Genomic DNA, 20504 nt, shown 5'->3' with positions numbered 1-20504 from the left:
AAGACCTTTGCATCAGACATCTACTGATACCTGGTGCGACTTTTTAATGAGATGGCCGATACTGGGGATTCTTCTTCGTCTATGACTGAGGCCCTGATCACGGTGATACCAAAACCAGGGAAATAATCCCAACATTGCTCTTCCTATCGCCCTATTTCCTTCTAAATTTGGACTCAATGATCTAATGCCTGACCTCATCCATCCGGACCAGTCCGGATTCATTAAAGGGCACCAAACACACGACAACACCCGTAGAATTGTCCATCTAATTGAAAAGGCTAATAGGCACCAGATCCCTGCGGTCTTAGTGGGTTTAGACGCTGAGAAAGCTTTTGACCACGTCAATTGGGCATTTTTATTCCAAACTCTTAAAGCGTTTGGGTTTTCTGATAAATCTTTAACCATGATCCAGGCTAACTATCGGCGTCCCCACTCTAGGGTAGTAGTCAATGGCATTAGCTCCACCTCCTTTGTTCACTCTAGGGACACCAGGTAGGGGTGCCCTCTTTCACCATTGCTTTTCTCTCTCAGCTTAGAACACCTGGCAATGGCAATTAGAGGTAACCCCAATATCCAGGGTATACCGTTCACTGGAGACTCCCATAAAATATCTTTGTTTGTGGACGATGTCCTCTTGTCCCTTTCCAAACCGGCTGTATCTCTCCCAGCTCTTCAGGAGGAACTTGAACGATATGAGGCAGTTGCAGGTTTCAAAATAAATTTTTGTAAATCTTATATTCTCAACCTTACTTTGCCTCCTAATGAGGTCCACAGACTTCGACCTCTCACCCCCCTCGCCTGGGCCTCCACTTCTATACAATACCTGGGGATGCAGTTAACATCAAGGACGTCGAGGCCGCCCATTCTCAAACGCATTCAAGCGGAATTTATACGGTGGAGACCTCTCTTCTTATCCTGATTAGGCCGAATTCATGCGGTCAAGATGACGCTTCTTCTGAAACTTCTATATCTCTTTCAGGCTTTACCCATAGAGTTAGGGAAGGACTTCTTTTGCCGAATTAAGAGTATAATCCTCTGTTTCATCTGGCAAGGGGGGCGTGCTTGTTTCTCCTTTTCTCTGCTGCGTCGCCCCCGCTAGGAGGGGAGAGTGGGCCTCCCTGACATTCAGCTCTATTATAAAGCAGAGCAATTACGAGTTTTGGTCGAATGGTCCAAAAAAGAGTCCGACAAACATTGGCTGCACATGGACCATAGTGTGACCGGGAGGACCATCTGGGACCTGGTCTGGCATCCAAAAAAAGATAGACCCCCAAATGCATACATCGCTACACCCACGCGCACCACCTTAAAAGTTTGGGATACCGTGACGGGAGATGACAGATGGGCCACCTTTCCTTCCCCATTTACACCGATACATTTCAATTCAGACTTTCCACCAGGTTCCAAGGAGGGGCCTTTTGATGCCTGGAGGGAGGAGGGGCTGCCTTGGTCTGACCCACCTTTTTCTGTAATTATGACCCTCTCTCCTTTAACGACTGCCATCAAGACTATAATTTGTGGCATACTGAAAGATATCACTATGCCCAATTGATGCACTGGGCCCTCACTCCACAAGTCGGCGACACAGCCACTCGACTCCTTTCTCCATTTGAATCCTTCCTTGCCAAAACTTCAACCATGAAAGCGGCTATTTCATTTATCTATAAATTACTTCTTACCATTACAATCGCCCCTAGACCGCGCTACATGTCTTTGTGGGCGGACATTCTTCAGCGTCCCATTTTGGATGTTGAATGGGAACACCTCTGGGCAGATTTACCCGATTCAACCACTCCTCTGACCTACAAGAGTCCCACCTTAAGACTATGATGGACTCTGAATACCTCGGAAAGGTGCTGGGGAGGGTGCGGGCTTCTGGGAGATTTTAAGCACATCTGGTGGGATTGCTTGTCTATTCGCCCCTTCTGGGAGAAAATACTTGCGCATATCAAAGATATTTTGGGGTATCCGAACCCAACCATTGTTGCGTGGGTCCTTTTGGGTGTTCGTGATCACGCTCTGGAGCACCAGACACGGGCAGATAAATCAGTTTTGTGGCTGTGTTTAGGCACAGCGAAGATTACCTTGGTTGCTGCATGGAAAAGAAAGGAGGCCCCAGAGATTTCCCTGTGGCACTCTAGATTATGGAAACTTATCAGTCTGGAGCGTATGTCTGCCATTCATCGGGACGATTTCAAGAACTTTGAATTCCAATGGGGTCTCTTGGTGGCCTTCTTGTCTTGTGGCCTCCCGTCAGCGGTATGCCCCCAGTCTATTAGGGCTCTTCACCTCTTCCAGCTCTAATCTGCCCTTTACAGTCAGAATCAGACGTTTTGTTTCTAGATTGCCGCCACCTATGTCGGGGAGGGGGAGGGAGGGAGTGTTCTTTTCATTTTTTGATATTATTTTTCCTTTTGCACCTGTTGTTTCTCTGTCCCCATGCCTGGGGCCTATTGTTACTCCATGACAGACTGTTCCGCTGTCTCTTTTTGACAAGACTTTCATTGTTCACCCCCATGCATTAGTCTGATAGATCCCCGCCTGCAATGCGACTTGCCCCCGCATGTCGCTGTAAACCTCACCCACTCCCTGTTATTATGAGAAACTGTACCCTCCTTTTTTTGGTGATTTGGTGAGGCCGGGTTGGGTGCGTATGGAATATCTAATGTTGGGGGCTTCCTTCAGTCTTATTGCATTTTGAGGCCCCCTGTGAGGGGTTTTTTGTACGGTATGTTGTATGGTGTACATTGTTTATAAATCAATAAAAACATGTTTGACAAAAAAAAGGGTTACAAACGTATCATATCTCCTTTTTAGGTCAAGCCTAGAGTCAGCGTGCATGTGCTGCCCTGCGAGGCATGATGTATCTACAATTTAACCAAGGCCATTGATTGCCATTCGTTCTTTTTTGGGCATATCACAAATGCTGCCTTTTTATTGGTGCATTGCTTGTAATTGTCCCTCCTATGGGTACTTGGTTCACATCCAGGTGATTTCACTAATTGCTCCTTTGGATAGGCTATCACGGTCCCTCCTGGTTGTCCATCGCAACGAGCGGCTCATTTGCTCTTTTCCCCTTGATCAGCACGGCATACAGTGTTTTATCTATTCATCTGTGTGGTACATCAAGCTTCAACTTTGAGCTTGGATGCATTTGAACTTTAAACTGCATGCTTCAACCAGACAGACATCTTGACCGCTGCACATTTCTCCGTGCATTTGGTATGATTCTGCTCAAGCGGGCATTATTGCAGTTAGGTTTACTTTCTTTTTGACAGGCGGCGATTGTAAGTCACGTGGGTGGTTCTACCAATGTGGTCTTATGTTTACACCTGGAAGACCAGTGACTGGAAGCACAAAAGACAAATAGAAATGTTACTCAAGAGATTTAGACAGAGGACACTCTGTGCCTCACTTGCTTGTGAGAATAAACAGCTTGTAAAGAAGTGATTCTGTACGTCGTGTCAGAGCTGTAACTATTAACGCCATGATGCCTTGTTTCTCCAAGTTATAGCACAGAGTTGTTGGAAAATGTGTGTTCTGTTATGAAACCGCACCCCATCATTTAAGAAGCAATAAGTAGTTCACCTTCAAGGGCTTTGCAGTCCTCTCTCCCCTTCAAACATTCTCCAACGGAAACAGTGGGTACCAAAGAAAGCTAACCGGGGCTGGTGCATGGATTTTTGCTACACTTGGCAAAGTGACATTTTGCGCCACTTCACCCCCTGTACTCTTTGCTAGTTTTACGATAATGCTGATGGTCATCTGCTCCTCTAGACTTAAGGCAGCGGCCTTCTCTTGCCTTGTTCTTGAAACTGACTCTGGAAGATGAGACCCATTTTACGCTGAGGCCCAACTCCATAGCATGCCCTCCACTATGGCTGGGATCTGTCTGCAGTAGTAGTGATGTGGCTTTCGGCTAAGTCTGTTGTCAGATTTCCCACCTCTTCTCAAATGTGCTTTCTGTTACCATTCTGACTCACCATCTGTTTTCTGCACCATTGCCCAATAGCCATGTGAGAAAAAAAACATTTTTTCTATGTTTGATTTTGCAAATAGAAGAGGACAGATAGTACCTAAAGCAGATTACCTAATAGGGGTACATGTTGGTCTTATCATCAAATAAGAACCTGGCTTTTTTTACAGTGCTTGCAAGTGTTTACCATTTACAGAGCTGTAAATAACAAGTGTGAAAAGCTACAATGGTTCTGTCGGGAAAGTACAATTGCTTCACAACTATGAGCTTGATCAGGAAACATTCATTTGAGCTTGCAACATTACTGTATAGCAAATAAAGTTGGAACACAAAAAACACAAATTTGCATTGTGAACACAAAATGTACTTATTGTTCAATAAAGCAGTATTGAAATGCATTTTTGTTATAAGGCTGTCAACAATTCAATACAAGATTGGGGTGCCATATAGTATAGTGAAAAAACGTGCTCAGTGACAAGTTCTATATTAACAAGCAACTGTGCAAACTACCAGAGATATTGGTTTCTTCATTCATTTTTAACCTACTCTTTCATGAAAATTTGTACATAAGTTTGATTCACCCATGTATATATATGACACTCAATACACCATTGTCGCTGAGCTCGACATTAATGGTTCCCGGTGTCACAGGGAAACCGCCTGATTCTGCCTGAGTGCTGCGTCTACGTGCTGCATCAGGCTGTTCAGCCACTGTTTGCCTTTATGGTACTGCCCCTCTTTTGCACTCAAGACCACAAATGCAGGGTGGGTTAAAAATTCTAAAGAACAGAAATACTTTGTATGGGTCTAGCGATGGTGTGCAATCTGTGCTCAAATTCGCAGGCGTTCCCCAAATAGACTGTACATGGGTACCATCGATTCACACATTTAAGAAAGTAATAATGAAAGCCAGAGGGGTGGATTTTGAGCACAAGGCATTGTGAACTTTCACACATCATGGTAATGTGTGATGTAATAACAGATTCATAGTAATTGCTTAGTGCGGGTGTGGAGGAGTACAGGCAGAATGAGGTGAAATGGTCAAAGAACCTGTAGTGTTCATGCTCCTTCACGATTATTGACTATTTTTACAGGTGCTATTAATGGTTTGGGTAAAGGATGGAAAGGGTGAGGCTATTTCTTAAATATAGTGATGCCCACACTGGACGCAGACAGGTAGGATATTGTCTGTGCGCCAAGATCTACAGCAAAATTATTCTCATTGAGGTTGTATTAATTTCCAATCTGGAGCCACGGTATCTCATCATTCAGTCCTGTGTCCCATGTATGAAGGCGTTAGACCCACCATTGTTCTCTCGTGTGGAGGATCCTCTGGATATTAGGGCCTGTTCTTTTTATGACCTCAACTACCACCCATTTCCGATCTGTGTCCTTGTGATTGTGTTCCAAGCAATGCCTTGTCAACTTTGTATCAGTTTTTTTTGCATCTAATGGTGCTCCTGTGTTCGTTAATGCAGACTTTGATTTTTCTGGTTGTCATGCCCACACACATCAGATTGTAGGGGAATGTGAGCAAATAAATAAGATTCTCGCTAAAGGTTTTTAATATCCATGGATGGATCGTATTTATATCCACCATTTTGGTTGTGGTGGTAAATGGGCATGCCACACATCCTCTGCATGGGTAGTGTCCAACTGGTCATTGGTTGCCCCATAGTGTGGTTTAGCTCAAATCCTTGCAGGTGGTGCCTTAGTGTGAACAAGTTCATCATGGATTCTCCTGTTACGTCTGAAAGCAAATAGTTGGGGGGGGGCACTGTTTTCTTGCCCCATTAAGGATATGGCAATGTTTATGTACAATGTTTTGTACTTTATTCGATATTGGGGTGTATGTGGTGACGCATACTACTTTTTCATTCATCTTCTTTTCTTGTTTTTCTTCTTCTTCGGATCATCTTTCTAGGGTAGTGTCGTTCAATCAACTTCTTCTCCAGAGTCTCGTCCTGTTCCTCATAGGTTTCCATACTAGAGCAATTCCTCCGGATACTGAGTAATTGACCTACTGGCAAATTTTGTCACAGTGACCGGGGGTGGAAGCTCTCAAAAAGCAGTAAACTGTTTTTGTCTGTGCTCTTGTTGTGAACATTCATCTGGATCCCTTCTGCTGTCATGCTGATAGCTAGGTCCCAGAAAAATGGCTCCCTCCTTGCTGATTACATGTGTGAATTTCAGATGCTCATCTCTAGTATTTATCCATCTCTCAAAGTCCTCTGCTTCATCTTAGTTGCCGGTTATATTGTCTCCATACTTTCAATTGTGCTGCAAATGGGTTGTCTTGATGGAATATGTGGTCCACTTCGAATTGGTGTACATAGAGGCACGTCATGCTCGGAGCAAAAGTGCATTCCATGGAAGTGTCTCTGATCTGATGGTATATTGTGTCTTCATATTCGTAGAAGTTTTCCATGAGAGCCAATTCTGGGCACTCCAAGATGAAATGTCTGGGTGTCATGAACTCCCAGTCTCTTTCCAGGAGAATGTGTTCTACCACGCTCAATGTGCGTCTCTGAGGTATACTGGTGTATAATGCCTCGATATCCATGGCAATGAAAAGATCTTCAGCTAGGTTGGTCTGGGGGTCTCTAAATAGGCACAGGATATCTTTAGAATCTTAGGTATGATGCAGACTACTGTACGATAGGGCTAAAAAACCAATCGCAGAATTGTGAAAGAGGTACAAGAAATTAACCCACACTATAGGACTTCCTAGTAGGGGGCATCCATTTTTTGGTGGATTTTGGGGAGAGTATAGAATCAGGGTGCAGGGATTATCACCCACCAGAAACCCAGCCTCATGTTTGATTATCAAATCATTCAACAGGTCCTCATCCACCAAGGTTCTGATTCTGTTCACAAGTTTTGGAGTAGGGCAGTGCTTAATGTGTAAAACATTAAGTGCCGGGGCTAAAATATTTGCTTAGAAACACCAGTTGCCAGCACTGCAGAAAGTTGTGATACAGTCAGATGCCTCATACTCACACTCACCGCACGCACAGTCAAAGATTGACTTACAAGCGTGCACACGCAGGCATAGACTGACTTGCAAGCACGCTTGCGCACACAAAGTTCTACTTAAAAATGGTGGATCCTAGAATAGCTTTCAAAATTTTTAATCAGAAATAATGAATCTACAGTACATACACTAAAACTGCATTAACGCTCCTAAAATATCACTCACAGTGATGTTTCTAAAAACAGACTGAAGCTTTTTTAATATGCACTGAAATAATTGTATTAACAGTGTGAATTCTCCAGGAACAGTTATTTTTAACAATCAGTTAAAACAATCTATATGAAAAAATGACAACGAAAAGGATTGCAAAGAAAATTTTTCTTGAGGGTTGCCGTTTTTCTCTACTTTGAGGGGGCATACATCATACCAAAAGCTTTGATGGTGCAGTGGACTGGCAATATGTCACCCATTTCCCAAGACATGTTGTTTTCCAATAGTTGAATCTGCTTGTCTGTACAGTGTATGAGACATTTACTACCACCTTGGATCATGGCGATCGCCTGTACTGACTCTGGTCATTGTGGCAGCAGAGAGGATGTGCCCAAAATGCAGACATTTCTGCGTAACATCCTACATTTTTTTTTCTTAAACAATGTCTGTCATGCCTTCCAGGTCACATACTGATGTCCCATCTGATGCCTGTGTTTTAGTAGCCAACCCTTCCACTGTTTCCGTTATAATTTTGCATCTCTTATTATCAAGAAAAACAACTCTTAACTCTGGTGTTTATCCCAAACCAGCTTGCAACTTGAAAGACTTGCTTCAAAAGTAAGTGTTTGGTCAACTGACAGTTACTTACATACTGTTACTTACCTCCTAATTATTTTTGTTCTAACATACAATAACGGCTGTTTATCGCACGCCACCGCAATTATGTGCCAGAACCGCAGACATTGGCCCATAGGGAGAGAAAGGTAATTTAACTGCATTTATTTTCTACTAAGCGAAACAGGCAATAAGGCCATCGGTATCTCTCTCCTTGGCCACAAACGGTGTGGTGATGGGGAGAACACAGATTTTTTTTTCTTTCATGTGCATCCCTTATTTCTCTTTAGGTGCTGCTGCTGAAATTAAAGCAGAGCTGCCTCCCTGCTACTGGATGCCGGCTCCACTGCTTGCTTAGTTACAGTCCAGCGCAGAAGTGGAGAAAAAGTGTGTTTTCTTTTCTCGATTTCCATGGTTGAGAGTCAGAAACAATTTCATAGAAAGCAGAGGATTGTCTTTCCGTGTCTGCACCTGGGAAGATACATGAGCTATGCAGATAAGAAAAGTTGTGCCTCTTCAGCTTAGCTCCACCTCGCGATGCCATGATCTAATCGGTCATTGAGTAGCCAAGACTAAGCCCCCATGAGGAACACTGCCCGGCCTGTCAGGTGTACCACTGAATCCCAACCATTAACCTAATGTATAGGAGATTGTGGGGCAACAGGGTCTACACTCACCGCTCTTGAAGCGGTGCTGAGTCGGTCAGTCTCAGAAGTCCCAAGTTAGGGTGGCGGAAGCATGGGACAGGAAGTCACAGGTAGTGGACACAGCACTCAGCGGTGACGAGCAACGGTACCCGGCAGGGCACGAGCAAGTCTAGTACTGGGTGGGGGCATTTAGGAAGGAGAAGATGATGAGGTTATGACATAGGTACGACTCGTGTGGCTCTTGGCGGAGGATGCCAGCAGGCTGCTGCGTGAGCCTGAACCCAGTCACACAAAAGCCTGCTCACGTACCAGCAAGGATCCTGTTCTCGTGGCTCACTGGGTCTTGAGACTGGCTTTGCGCAGGACTTACTGGTGAAGAAATGAATAGTCCTGGCCCTGTGAAATAAGTGCCGGTGCTGAGCCCCGGGAAGCACCGGCACAAATTAAGCACTGGAGTAGGGTCAATCCAGTGAACTTCATAGCTGTTTTCATCTGGTAGCAATCTGATACATTCTTCGTGATCCATGTTTTTATCCATGATAACGATTGCGCCGCCTTTGTCAGCTGGTTTGATGACAAGTGTAGTATTCTCTTTCAGGTCCATGAGTGCCTTCCTTCACCTTTCTTCAAGTTCTGATAGCCTTTGATGTTCTGGCAGTCAACTGTTTTAATTTTAGTACTGCCTGTTTATATGCCAGAACATGGCAAGGGACGGACTGTCACTGTTGTTGTACTTACAGTGTCAGTTATATGTTTTGAAAACAGTTTTGTAAATTGTTTATTGTATATAATCTGACATTTTTTATTTCTCCATTTTCCTCTTCTGCTTTTTCCCATTACATTTTTTCTAGCCCTCACACTTTAACATTATTCCATATTGAAGTGTTTTACCCTTTTAGGTTTTTAAATCTCTACCATTGTTTCCCTCAGCTCTACCAAGTACCACGCATCAGACGTTAGACTAACACATTTCAGAGTGGTGATACCCATCGCCGCACTGAAATTGAATGTCATGCATTTGTAGCACCTCAGTATCAAGCCAGAGTGCTATTAGTTCACTTTTAGAAGCCGAAATCCAGGTTGCAGTGCGCGGTCCGCGCTGCTTGTGCTGGCTTTGGGCGGCTGGCTCAGCTCGTGACTAGGCTGGCTTAGGCAGGCGAGAGCAGAGGCTACAATGTAACAAAGTTTATAGACTTCCCCTCGACTCCGGTAATCCATTCAGGTTAACCGTGTGACTCACTGTGAGACTCGTCACGTGATGGCACTTCACAGTCAGTGTTAAAATTATGGCCAACAGCTTCTATCAAGAGACTTGCTCTCTTTATACATTGACGGACTGGCTTGGTGCAAGGGGGCTATGCGGCAGTCATTGACTAATGTGACAGGCTTGTGACCGATGGCCGGTCCCATCCCAGTCTAGACAGCTGCGGGATTGGTGGTCTCTAGCAGGCAGCACTTAATTGCAGCCAGGCAGCCTCATCTCAGAATGCTTGCCGTGGTGCAGCAGGCAAGGAGTCATCAACTTGAGTCCTGGAGGAGCACGACTGCAGCACTCTGAAGACAGCAGCACCCAGGAGGGAGAGGCTGAGACTACACCGGCAGCAGGTAAGGGAACCCATGCCCCCAACTTGAAACTTAATCTCGCTCCAGTACTAGCTTTCCTGGTCGGTTTGGTCTTGAATTCTCACAGAGCAGGCCAGGAGAACAAGTTAGGAATTTTACTCATGCACTCAGCAAGTAATGTGAGCCACAGGGATGAAAGGGTCTGCACTTAGCACCTAACCCCACAAATGGCATCATGCCCACCGGCGCCTCACAGCAGATAAACGGCAGTGATCTGCAGCACCACAGGGAGTAAGGGACCCTGCATGAGACACCTGTCTGCAACTAGAATATTTTCCCCACACCCTCCAAAAACACCAGAGAAACCCATACACTCACCCCCCCTGCACCCGGCGTCCCCGCTTCCATTCTTCCCTTCCACAAAGAACTGTCCGGGTACACCCTCTGCACACTAGGCTGCCACAGGTGAGTGTAGCTTACACTTAAACAAGCTGGATGGTGAGCCCTAGGAAGCAGTCACCAGGATGGATGCGGCCTCCCCAGGGCCTCAGTCTGTTGGCGCCTGCCTAGCGAAGTGAGTCTGGCCCCTAGCATCGACAACTTGATACCTGGTTGTTGTAATGAGGGGCAGCAGTAATGATTCTGGTCAGACTTTCAGCATGGCCAGCAGCTTTGTCACTTATTAGCCTGGTGTTTTTAGTAGCTCTGTGACAGCTGGAGCCTGCTGGTGTGATCTGGTACTGCGGGATTGGACAGGTAGTGGCGTGCTAACCGGGGCTGACACCACTCAGCCAAACTCCTCAGTTATCATTTTTATTCGGATTGATTGAACTGTACTGTCTTTGAAATAAACAGCTTCCTGGCTGACTGTAAAGGGTGTGCCTCAATATCCTGAGCCTTGCCAATGCCCTTGTCTTTCGGGTTGGTTCGCGAGTTCTAGGTTAGTACTCTTCCATATCTGGTGCTTTGCAGTAATTTTAAGAACGTCTTAGTGTTTCTCTTTGGTGAAATGGGTGTAATTTCTGATATTTATATGCTTCCATCATCTTTATTACTTGACTTTGCTTGCCAGAAAGTGTAACTCATATTTGTTGAAATATCACACATAATTACACTGAAATTATATGAATGTCACACACAGCAATCTAAAACCTTGCAAGCTATCGTCCCTTCTCTGCAGTAGCAGCTCCTGAAAGGAATGATGCTGGGCGGTGATGCAGGGCGGGAGAGGGCCACAGTGGAGGACAGTAAACTCCGGATTATGGCCGAATGGAGGTAAGTATACAAATAAATAAAACAAATTTTGTTGCGCGTGCTGCATCGACCAATGCGATGCAGCGCACACAATGAAATTTGTTTTATTCATTTATTTGTATACTTACCTCCGTTCTCCCATAATCCGGAGTTTACTACCCCTCACCCTGCCCCTCCCCCGCCCTGCATCACTGTCAGGCAGCATTCCCTCCAGGAGCCGCTACTGCTGCTCTATCATTCTCTTGCCTCATGTTTTAATTTACAATGTCATTCCATCTCTTTGAAGAAGAAAAAATTCCATTCTTTCACTTTGACTTCGTGCATATGTTTAATTTTCATTTATTTCACGTTTCCTTCTTAGTCCTACTTGCGATTTGCTTTAAAAAAATCCATTCTTTCACTCCCACTCCGTGCGTGCATTTATTTAATTTTTTATTAATTTCACGTTTCCTTATTTGTACCAATTACGATTTGCTTCAAAAATAAAAAAGAACATTCTTTACCCCCGACTCCGTGCGTTCATTCCTTTCCTTCTTTGTACTAGTTACGATGTGGTTGAAAAATAACCATTCCATTCTTTCACTATGCATTTATTTTTCATTTGTTTAAACGTTCGTTCTTTGAACTACTTTAGATTTGCTTCCTGTCTCTTGTGCAGCTGAGAAACGAAACGTAAACTAATTTGTAGCGTGTGCTCGGTCTGGTGTCCCATGATATCGTGTATCCCTGCACTCAGCCCGAGCAGAGATCAACTGCTTCTGTCTGATCCTGCCCGGGCTGAGTTCATTCTCCGAAGACGGCCGAAGCGCAGGGGATACACGATACCAGGGGGATACCAGATATTACACAACACCGGACTGGGAACACAAACCAGCCCTGGCAATACAGCTAGAGCGGCGCGGGGGAGGGTTATGGGAGGTTGAGGTGTGTACTAGTGAGAGTGAGAAGCACTGATGCCTCTTTTTTTAAATAAGGTGCCGAAATTGCAGCACTGCTACAACACCGGCCCCCAGTAACAAAAGCAGCCTCGAATGATCAAAAACTAGCCCCCACCCTCCAGCCCACTGGCAAAACACCCAGTGCCCGCTACATCCAGTCCGGGCCTAGTAAGTTAGGTGGCAGGCACACTTAATACAGCGCAACGATCCCTACTATCCTGTCCCTTAAGACCTTTTTTGCTTATAATACTAATTTGTATACTCCAGTAACTGCATTGGCATATAGATTGAAGTGTTTCATCGGCTAAGGAGGTGCCAAGCCTTTGAATGGATATGACACATACCTATTTATCCCCCCAATTTATTTTCATTATAGATGGGCTAAAGACCTTGTCCCTCATTACCGATAAATTATGCTATGTGCGGTTACTCCTGTTGCCGCACATATCAGAATTATGTTGTAGTTATTTAGCAACACCTTACGAAGTGCAAAGTCGGACAAAGTGACACAAACTGGTGCAAAGTGTTGATAAAGTATTGACTTTCCAGTGCAGGAAAGTAGTCCTAAAGTAGTGTCTTTAGTGCTTTGGCCTGCTTTGTGTGAAGGGGCATGCCATGGACTCCCATACTGCCATCCATGGGGCCTCATTTATGAGGCCTTGCGTCACTTTTGCGCTGCGGATGCGTCACTTTTTGTGACGCATCTGCGGCGTAAAACATGCGCCTTGTTGCGCCATATTTAAAAAGTGACGCATCTAGGTAGATGCGTCACTTTCTAAACCCCTGCGCCACATTATACCTGCGTCAGGTATAATGTATGCAGAGGGGGCGTTCCCCCGCAAAAAGCCTCGTAACAGTGACGCAGTGAAATCTATGAGATTTCACTGCGTCACTTTTAGGATGCTGTTGCGTCAAAATCTTGCGCCTGCCTCACAGCAGGCGTAAGACTGACGCAAGCCCTTTCACATGGGGCTTTCTCCATGTGAAAGGACGCATTGCTGGAGATGCGTCACTTTTGTGACACACTCCAGCAATGCGTCACTTTTGCGCTTACAGATGCGTCAGAAATACTGACGTATCTGTAAGTCCTTGCGACATGATGCGTCATACATTAAATATGACGCATCATTGGTGTCGCAAGGAGTGCGCAGTGAAAAGTGACGCATCGCTGTTTTCACGCAGCGATGCGTCACTTTTCATAAATGAGGCCCATGGTTTTTAACGCAAATCTGTTACTAACAATGGTACAAGGGATTTAAGTGAAAAAGTAAAACTCCGCTGAGGCAGGTGTTAAGTATGAAAAATGTTTTACTTTCTACTAATGTTTCCCACATTGCATCTGCGATGCCCTGTAGCGCACACATCCAACTGTGAAAAGTTTTACATTTTTCTGGTCATAGTATTTTGTACTCGAATGGTACCCTTCCAGTACGAAACATATGCTGGATATCACACACCCATCATTGTCCCCTGGTGCGAAGGTGTATGGGTGGCACTAAATAGCCTGGGGAAGACAGCACAAGCGTCATATCTTAGTGGGAATTGCTCTGCAATGCTCTTTTCCACTACTGCAACACATTGAAGCAAATTTGGTTGCAATTCTGTTTTGCTATCTTTTTCGGTAAATGTGTCCCTTGGTACGATATCAAATACATTCTTTGGGTAAATTCTAGCTCTAAAAGCTGGGTCTGGTGGCATAGTGGACTAATATGTTCACTGAAGGGGCCTGTGTTTGACCACATGGTCACAGGTTCCAAATCCGGGGGCCGAATCAGCCTTTCATCCTTCTGAGTATGATAAAATTAGTACTGTTAAGTTGGGTAACAATAAACATCTGTTATTCAGCGCCTTCGGGTGAATACACACTTTAAAAATACAGGTTTAGGTTATTAAACCTTCCCAAATGTTTTTGGGGTAAAATTGCTTGTAAGTACCTGGACATCCAGATTTTGTAGTGGTAAGCAGGAGCTGCTCCTCCGTAATGATAGTGTAGCATCGCCCCATTGGTCAGCCAGTCAGCGATCTAACGACACAGCTGACTGACTGAGTCAATGCCAACAGAGTAGGGAGGGGCGGGCCAGGCATAGCAGGGAGGAATGGTAGGTGCACTGTAAGTGCGCATGTCTGTTTGGCCGGGCATCTTAGGCCAGCCAAACAGACATGCTCAGTTAGGTTTCTCATACCCAGCTGGGTTGCACAGTCGGGTTGGAGAAATGTGACAGGCGCATATGCACTGCCTGAGTGGCAAACCTCGCCACTCAGTCCAATCCTGGTTGGTTGGGGAGCCGGTACAACAGTACGTGCTGGGACTCAAGTAGACCCAGAGAAGAGGACTGAGGCGGCCACATACTAAGGTAAGTTAAAAAAATATATATATTCCCCCTTTCCGACCCCACCTTTCAGTATTGCGGCAGCCGCCATTGGTTGTAAGCATGAGAATCCATATGGTATGTCCGTTTTCAGGGGCAAAGCTTGCATGGTTACCTTTAAGTTGTCTATTTTCTTAAACTACTACGTACAATAATCCTTATGCATGGGTGCCTCTATATCTGTGTGCGTGTGTAGCAGTAAATCTGGTGGACTGTGCTAGTTGGTGTCTATAAGTATGTTGATTTGTATGTGCATGAAGGTTTTTATGTGATTGATCCCTGCGTGCATTCATGGCTTTGCGTGTTGGTTTCTCTGAATATGTACACACATTTGTCATCGATTTCAGGTTGTGCATGGATGATGTATAATTATGTATGTGCACTGCAAAATCAAAACATACTGGTTTTGTCTGCCCTTGTTGACATTGTTATGTGTCTAAAGTGGGGCCATTTGCTGTTTTGTGCGAGGAACAACGAAAATAATGCTCCAGGTTTCAAAGGACTTTTTCTATGTAACTATATCCGTTTTTCTGTCCTGATCATAAAGCCTTGAGACCTGAATAGAAGGTCATCACCAAGATAAAACCCAAAGGCCTGAGTAGTTCTGTTTTCTGGTCCTATTATAAGTTAAGTGCAACCTGTTGGTAGCCTGCACATTAAGTGTTTTTCTTAGCCTTGCGCCCATTTAAAGTTTTTGAAAAGGCCCATTGTTTTACTTTGAGGAGTATGGAGCTAGAGTCTAACATCGGACAATGATAAAGCATCTATTTACAGGTTTAGTTAATTGACTTTTGTCATTGTAAAAGTAATTGCATTTATATAGCGCTTACTACCCCTGACGAGGCGTCGAAGCGCTTTTGGTATGTACATCCCAGGAGTTGCCTTCATGGTGTCACAGCTAACTGCCGACCAACATAATAACGTTACGATATTAAAGCAGTAATTTGACTTTCAGATGAAAAACAGAGATTTACAAAAGATGCATAAAAAACTGGAAGAGTTAGAAAAAGAACGAAATGCAGTTCAGGATACTTTGCGAAATCAAAAAGATGAGACCGCCCGCACCGCTGATAGAGAGGAGAAAGTAAAACAAGAGCTCGAGGTAGGTGACATTCCTTAGTATTTGTTGAGATAAATGATTTCAGCGTGACTTTCCCCGTTTTTGTATTGTTCTGACATTCTTTAAAGAGTAACATACTTTTTGTGTGTCACTTTCTGGGTAAATTTGTCATTTTCTCCTTGGTTTTTGAGATAAACTGGTTGCACGGTGTGTGCCATGCCCTGTCCCAAAGGGACTTTGTACACAATTGTTTTCCAATCTGTTTAAAACATCTTAAAGAAAGGAATTGTGTGTCCCCTGGCAGAGACATATTTTGGGGCACCCCTTTCGACCATTTAGGCATAACTAGTGTAACAAATTCCATATGTCCATGATATTATGGGCACCCACACGCCATCCTGGCCCTATACTCTCCCCACTACCTTTATCTCTACAAAACTACTAACGAGCCATTCCCCCCTCTCTGTCGCTCAGACTACCCCAGACAGCCCAGGTGTTGAGGTGAATATAAATGGCAAATGTTGACATCGATGCCTTCTGTTGGTCATCCTTGAAAAGGTTGGAATGACATTTGGTGACTATCACTAGCACATGATGGGCAGTCCTAAGAAGTCATAGTGTTATAAAGGCACATGAGGAAGAAAAGGGATTGGAAGAGGAATTAAACATATGTTTGTATGGACCACAGGAAACCGTTGACTGATGCTTTCAAACTCTCTTCTTCTCTGGTTTCGTGTAGTCTGTAAATAAACATTCTCTAGGTTGCATGATGAGTACTACCAAAAAGACTTAGGGCTAAATAGACCAGGTGCAGCAGCATACCAGAGCTATAACACCCAGGTGCATGGGTTGGTGTGGGAATGCCAGGATAATGGGATGATGGACCTATTAAAGGGTCATGGACATTTCCTTTTGTGAGACAGGTTTTTAATAATGTGGGTAGATGCAAATCCACCACAAGGATATGGCCACAAATGTATTAGAATTAAATACTAGGGCATATTTACAAGGAAATGGCGGTGCGCAGTGCGGTGGCAAATATCACAGCACTGCGCTCTGCCATTTTCAAAATGCAGGGATGTACTCTATTTGCAGCAATACGGCACACCCCTGTCTTTTTCACAGTGCTGGCGCTAAAAATAGCTTCCTAGCGCCAACACAGACATCCTTGCGCCATAGTGCAAGGGTGACTACATTGCAGGGAAGGATTGCTTATGTGCAGGAAGGTGTCCCTTCCTGCACATAAACAATCAATAATGGCGATTTGTTACTTCTATGTGTGATTCGAAGCCAATAGGTCTGGCATTGGCCACCATCCTTTTGGCAATTCTAGTTTTCTCAAGGTTTTTGCGAAACTCTGTTGTTCAGGATGCTGCCAGGCCCTCATCAATCTTAAAAACAAACTTGGCTAAAGGCAAAAATATTTTTGGGGTCTATAAACCGCACACAATACCACATTAAAATGAATGAAAAGACAGCATGTTGTAACTCATAGTGAAGTCAGTCAATGGCTGAAGTGGGCTGACACATTGCCCCCTGATGAAAGAAAGAAAGAAAGAAAGAAAGAAAGAAAGAAAGAAAGAAAGAAAGAAAGAAAGAAAGAAAGAAGGAAAGAAAGAAAGAAAGAAAGAAAGAAAGAAAATAGAAAGAGAGAAGGCAAGCTAGAAAGAAAATAGAAAGGAAGTCAACTAGCATGAATGCAGATGTGCTCTTTGTGAAAAATCCATAAGACAAACCGTAGATGGGCATTTTTAAAATTGTGAGGTGGAAATCTTCAAGAAATAGTAAAGCAGCAGTTAGAAATTGCTGTTCATAGTTGACTGGGACCTATGTGAGATTTCAGGCTGACCACGATGGAGCGTGAGTTGGATACATCAGGCAGGTCGCCCCAGTCAAAGTTTTTACTTTTGCACTCAGCCTGTAATGGATGTCATCATTCTTCAGTCGTGCAAGGTTGCAAGCTGTATCTGCCAAAGTCCTCTCGAAGTTAAACAGCTGTTGGACAAGGTCCAGCTGAAGCCATTGCTTTTGGTTGAAACATTTTCAAGCAGGAAAATTTGCACCTGCTGAATCCCTCTCGGTTGCCAGACACTTATTGTGCCTTCACCTGGTGAAGTTTTACCATTGTACTCAAGGGTATATTTACAAGGGGACAGCTTCACCAGAGCATCACTTTTAGAGATGTTCTGGTGGTGCTATGCCCTTCTCCATATTATTTACAAAGCTGCGTTCAGCCACGTTATGAGCAACAAGTATCTCGATTAGGAATATTTTTAATGTATGAAACTCCAAGAGTTTCATTTACGATTCATAGTGGGTCGCAAATTGACCTACCTCTTGAATATTAATGAGGTATGTTGCTATCAGCCGACCACCATGTCCATGATTACTTTTAAATACAGCAATTTTTTTTCTTAAACGCTAAAAAATGGGTTGTGTTTGAAAAACAAAAATTAAAAGTTTTCTTTTGATTTTTTAAGAGCAGGTAGCTGTCCGTGGGACCACTGCCTGCTCTGAAAAATCGTTTTTGCTACTATTCTGGGCTACAACCTACTTGAAGTAGGTGGGAAAATGTGAAAGTTTTGCAACCGCATTTTGGTTGCAAAATATTCATACATACCGCTGCGATTTGGTATTAGGAAGGGATGCCCTAAATACGCCTCTTCCTAATTTTGACTCGCAAACCCATTTTGCGAATCGGTAACAGGTTATTATCAGCAGGTTACAATAATTAAATAATGTTGATGTTCTACTTCTATGTGTGCTGCAGGATGCAGCAAACATAGAAGTAACAAATACCCATTATGGATTGTTTATGTGCAGGAAGGAATACATCTGATTTATTGAATTGCTTTATATGTCAAGGTTTCATACTTAAATTCTTACTCTCTCTCACAAACTTTATGGGTTCTGAATGAAACCTCTTCTCACCTGATTGTTAAAAAAGCGATTATTTTCTTTATGGTACATGCTTATTGCATTTTATTACAATTTATTGATTACTAATTGATTGATTATTAATTTCAAATAAGGTTCTAATGACTAAAATTGATGATTTTAACTTGGACTGGGCATAGTGGGCACTGGGCATTGGGCATTTCCCCGGTGGGCCGGAGGGGTGGGGGCGCTTTTGTGGTTGCGGGCGCTCCTTTTCTTACAGGGGGGGGCGGTTTTGCAGCAGGGCCGGTCGAGCAGCAACATGCCAGGGCTAGTGCTGTTCCCAGTCTGGCCCTGGCGTAGTTCACTATATTGCATTACTGTGCACACCATAATCTGATAAATTTAGCATAAACCCTTTTGCCATGCCACTTTAGCCACTCCACTGTACGCTATTCCAGTCCACGCCACTCCATTCTATGTCTCCCCACTATATGCCTCTCCACTGTACAAGACTCCACACTAATCTATTACACTGTACACAACACCACTGTATACCTCTCCAGTTTATGTCACTCCACTGTATGTCACTCCACTGTATGCCACTCCACTGGATATACTCCACTATACTCAATTCCAGTCTACGCCACTCTACTGTACGCCGCTCCACTCTACTCTATTTCACTCTATGCACTCCACTCTATAACACTCCACTGTATGCTATTCTACTCTATGCCACTCCAGTGTATGGCACTCTACACTACGCCGCTTTGTTCTATGAGAATCAATTGGACCCCACTCTATGCTATTACACTCTACCCCATGCTACTATATGCCACTCCAGTTTACACCACTCCATTTTATGCCACTCCCATGTACACTACTCCACCTTACACTATTACACTCGAAGCCACTCCACTTTACAACAGTCCGCTTTACGCCATTAGCCTTCACACTATTACACTGCACACAGCTCCATTCTACAAAATTCTATTCTATGCTATTACACTGTATTCAACTCCACTCTGCGCCTCTTCTGAGTACCACACTCCACTGAATGCCACTCTGCTATACTCTGGTCCAGTATATGCTATTCCACTCTATGTCATTCCACTGTAAGCCACTCCACTTTATGCTAATCCACTGTATGCCGCTCCACTGTATTCTATTGCACTCCACCCCATTCCAGTGTTTGGCACTCCAGTCTACAATACCTCACTGTATGCCACTGCACTGTATAATACTCCACTGTACGCTATTCCAGTCTATGCCACTGTAACTGTACACCACTCCACTCTATGCTATTCTACTGTATGCCACTCCGATATACACTACTCCTCTCTATGCCAAGTGTACACTTCACTCTACACACTCCATTCACACTTGTCCATTGGAGGCCACTCTACTCTTCGACACTCCACTATATGCTTTTCTCTCTACCCCACTCCATGGTACACTACTCCAGTCTGGACCACTCCACTTTATGCTTCTCCATTCTACGCTGTTCTACTCTATGCTATTCTACTCTACACTGTTCTTTTCTATGCACTCCATTGTACTCCACTCTACGCTATTCCACTAAAGGCCACTCATACTATGCTATTACACTGTACTCAACTTCAATTTTTGCCCATCTACTTTGTGGCGTTTCACTCTACTGCACTCCACTGTACACCACTTCACAGTATGCTACTACACTAAACGGTATTACATTCTATGCCAATCCACTGTAGGCCACTGAAGCCTACGCTACTCCATTCTACACTATTCCAGTTTATGTCACTCAACTGTATACTACTCCACTCTACACCAGTCCAGTATACTCTCCTCCTCTCTATATAACTCCACTCTACAAAACTCTACTCTACTTTATGCCACCTGACTAGACTCTATATCATTCTTTCCCCGTACCCCCCACTGTTCAAATTTTCAATTTGCAAATAACCCCACTCTGTAAACCTCTACCACACTTCATGGCACTCTACTACATTCTACCCCACTCTATCTCCATACAATCCACT

The 20504-nt window shown here is 44.1% G+C and overlaps 1 protein-coding gene across 1 annotated transcript in view; it reads left to right on the top strand.

Moving 5' to 3' along the window:
• The window catches only part of LOC147727391 (coiled-coil domain-containing protein 171-like), a 1936181-nt gene that overhangs the window by 122181 nt on the left and 1793496 nt on the right, over positions 1–20504 (top strand). Inside the window, exon 2 of the mRNA XM_086963620.1 lies at positions 15502–15648. Within this exon, the coding sequence (XP_086819746.1) occupies positions 15502–15648 (147 nt within the window). The remainder of the gene's footprint in view (positions 1–15501; positions 15649–20504) is intronic.

The sequence above is a fragment of the Lissotriton vulgaris genome, chromosome 3_1 (genome assembly GCF_964263255.1).
Source record: "Lissotriton vulgaris chromosome 3_1, aLisVul1.2, whole genome shotgun sequence".
NCBI classification, from domain to species: Eukaryota; Metazoa; Chordata; class Amphibia; order Caudata; family Salamandridae; genus Lissotriton; species Lissotriton vulgaris.
The sequence above is the reverse complement of the archived record's forward strand: the minus strand, read 5'-3'. Positions and strand labels throughout refer to the sequence as shown.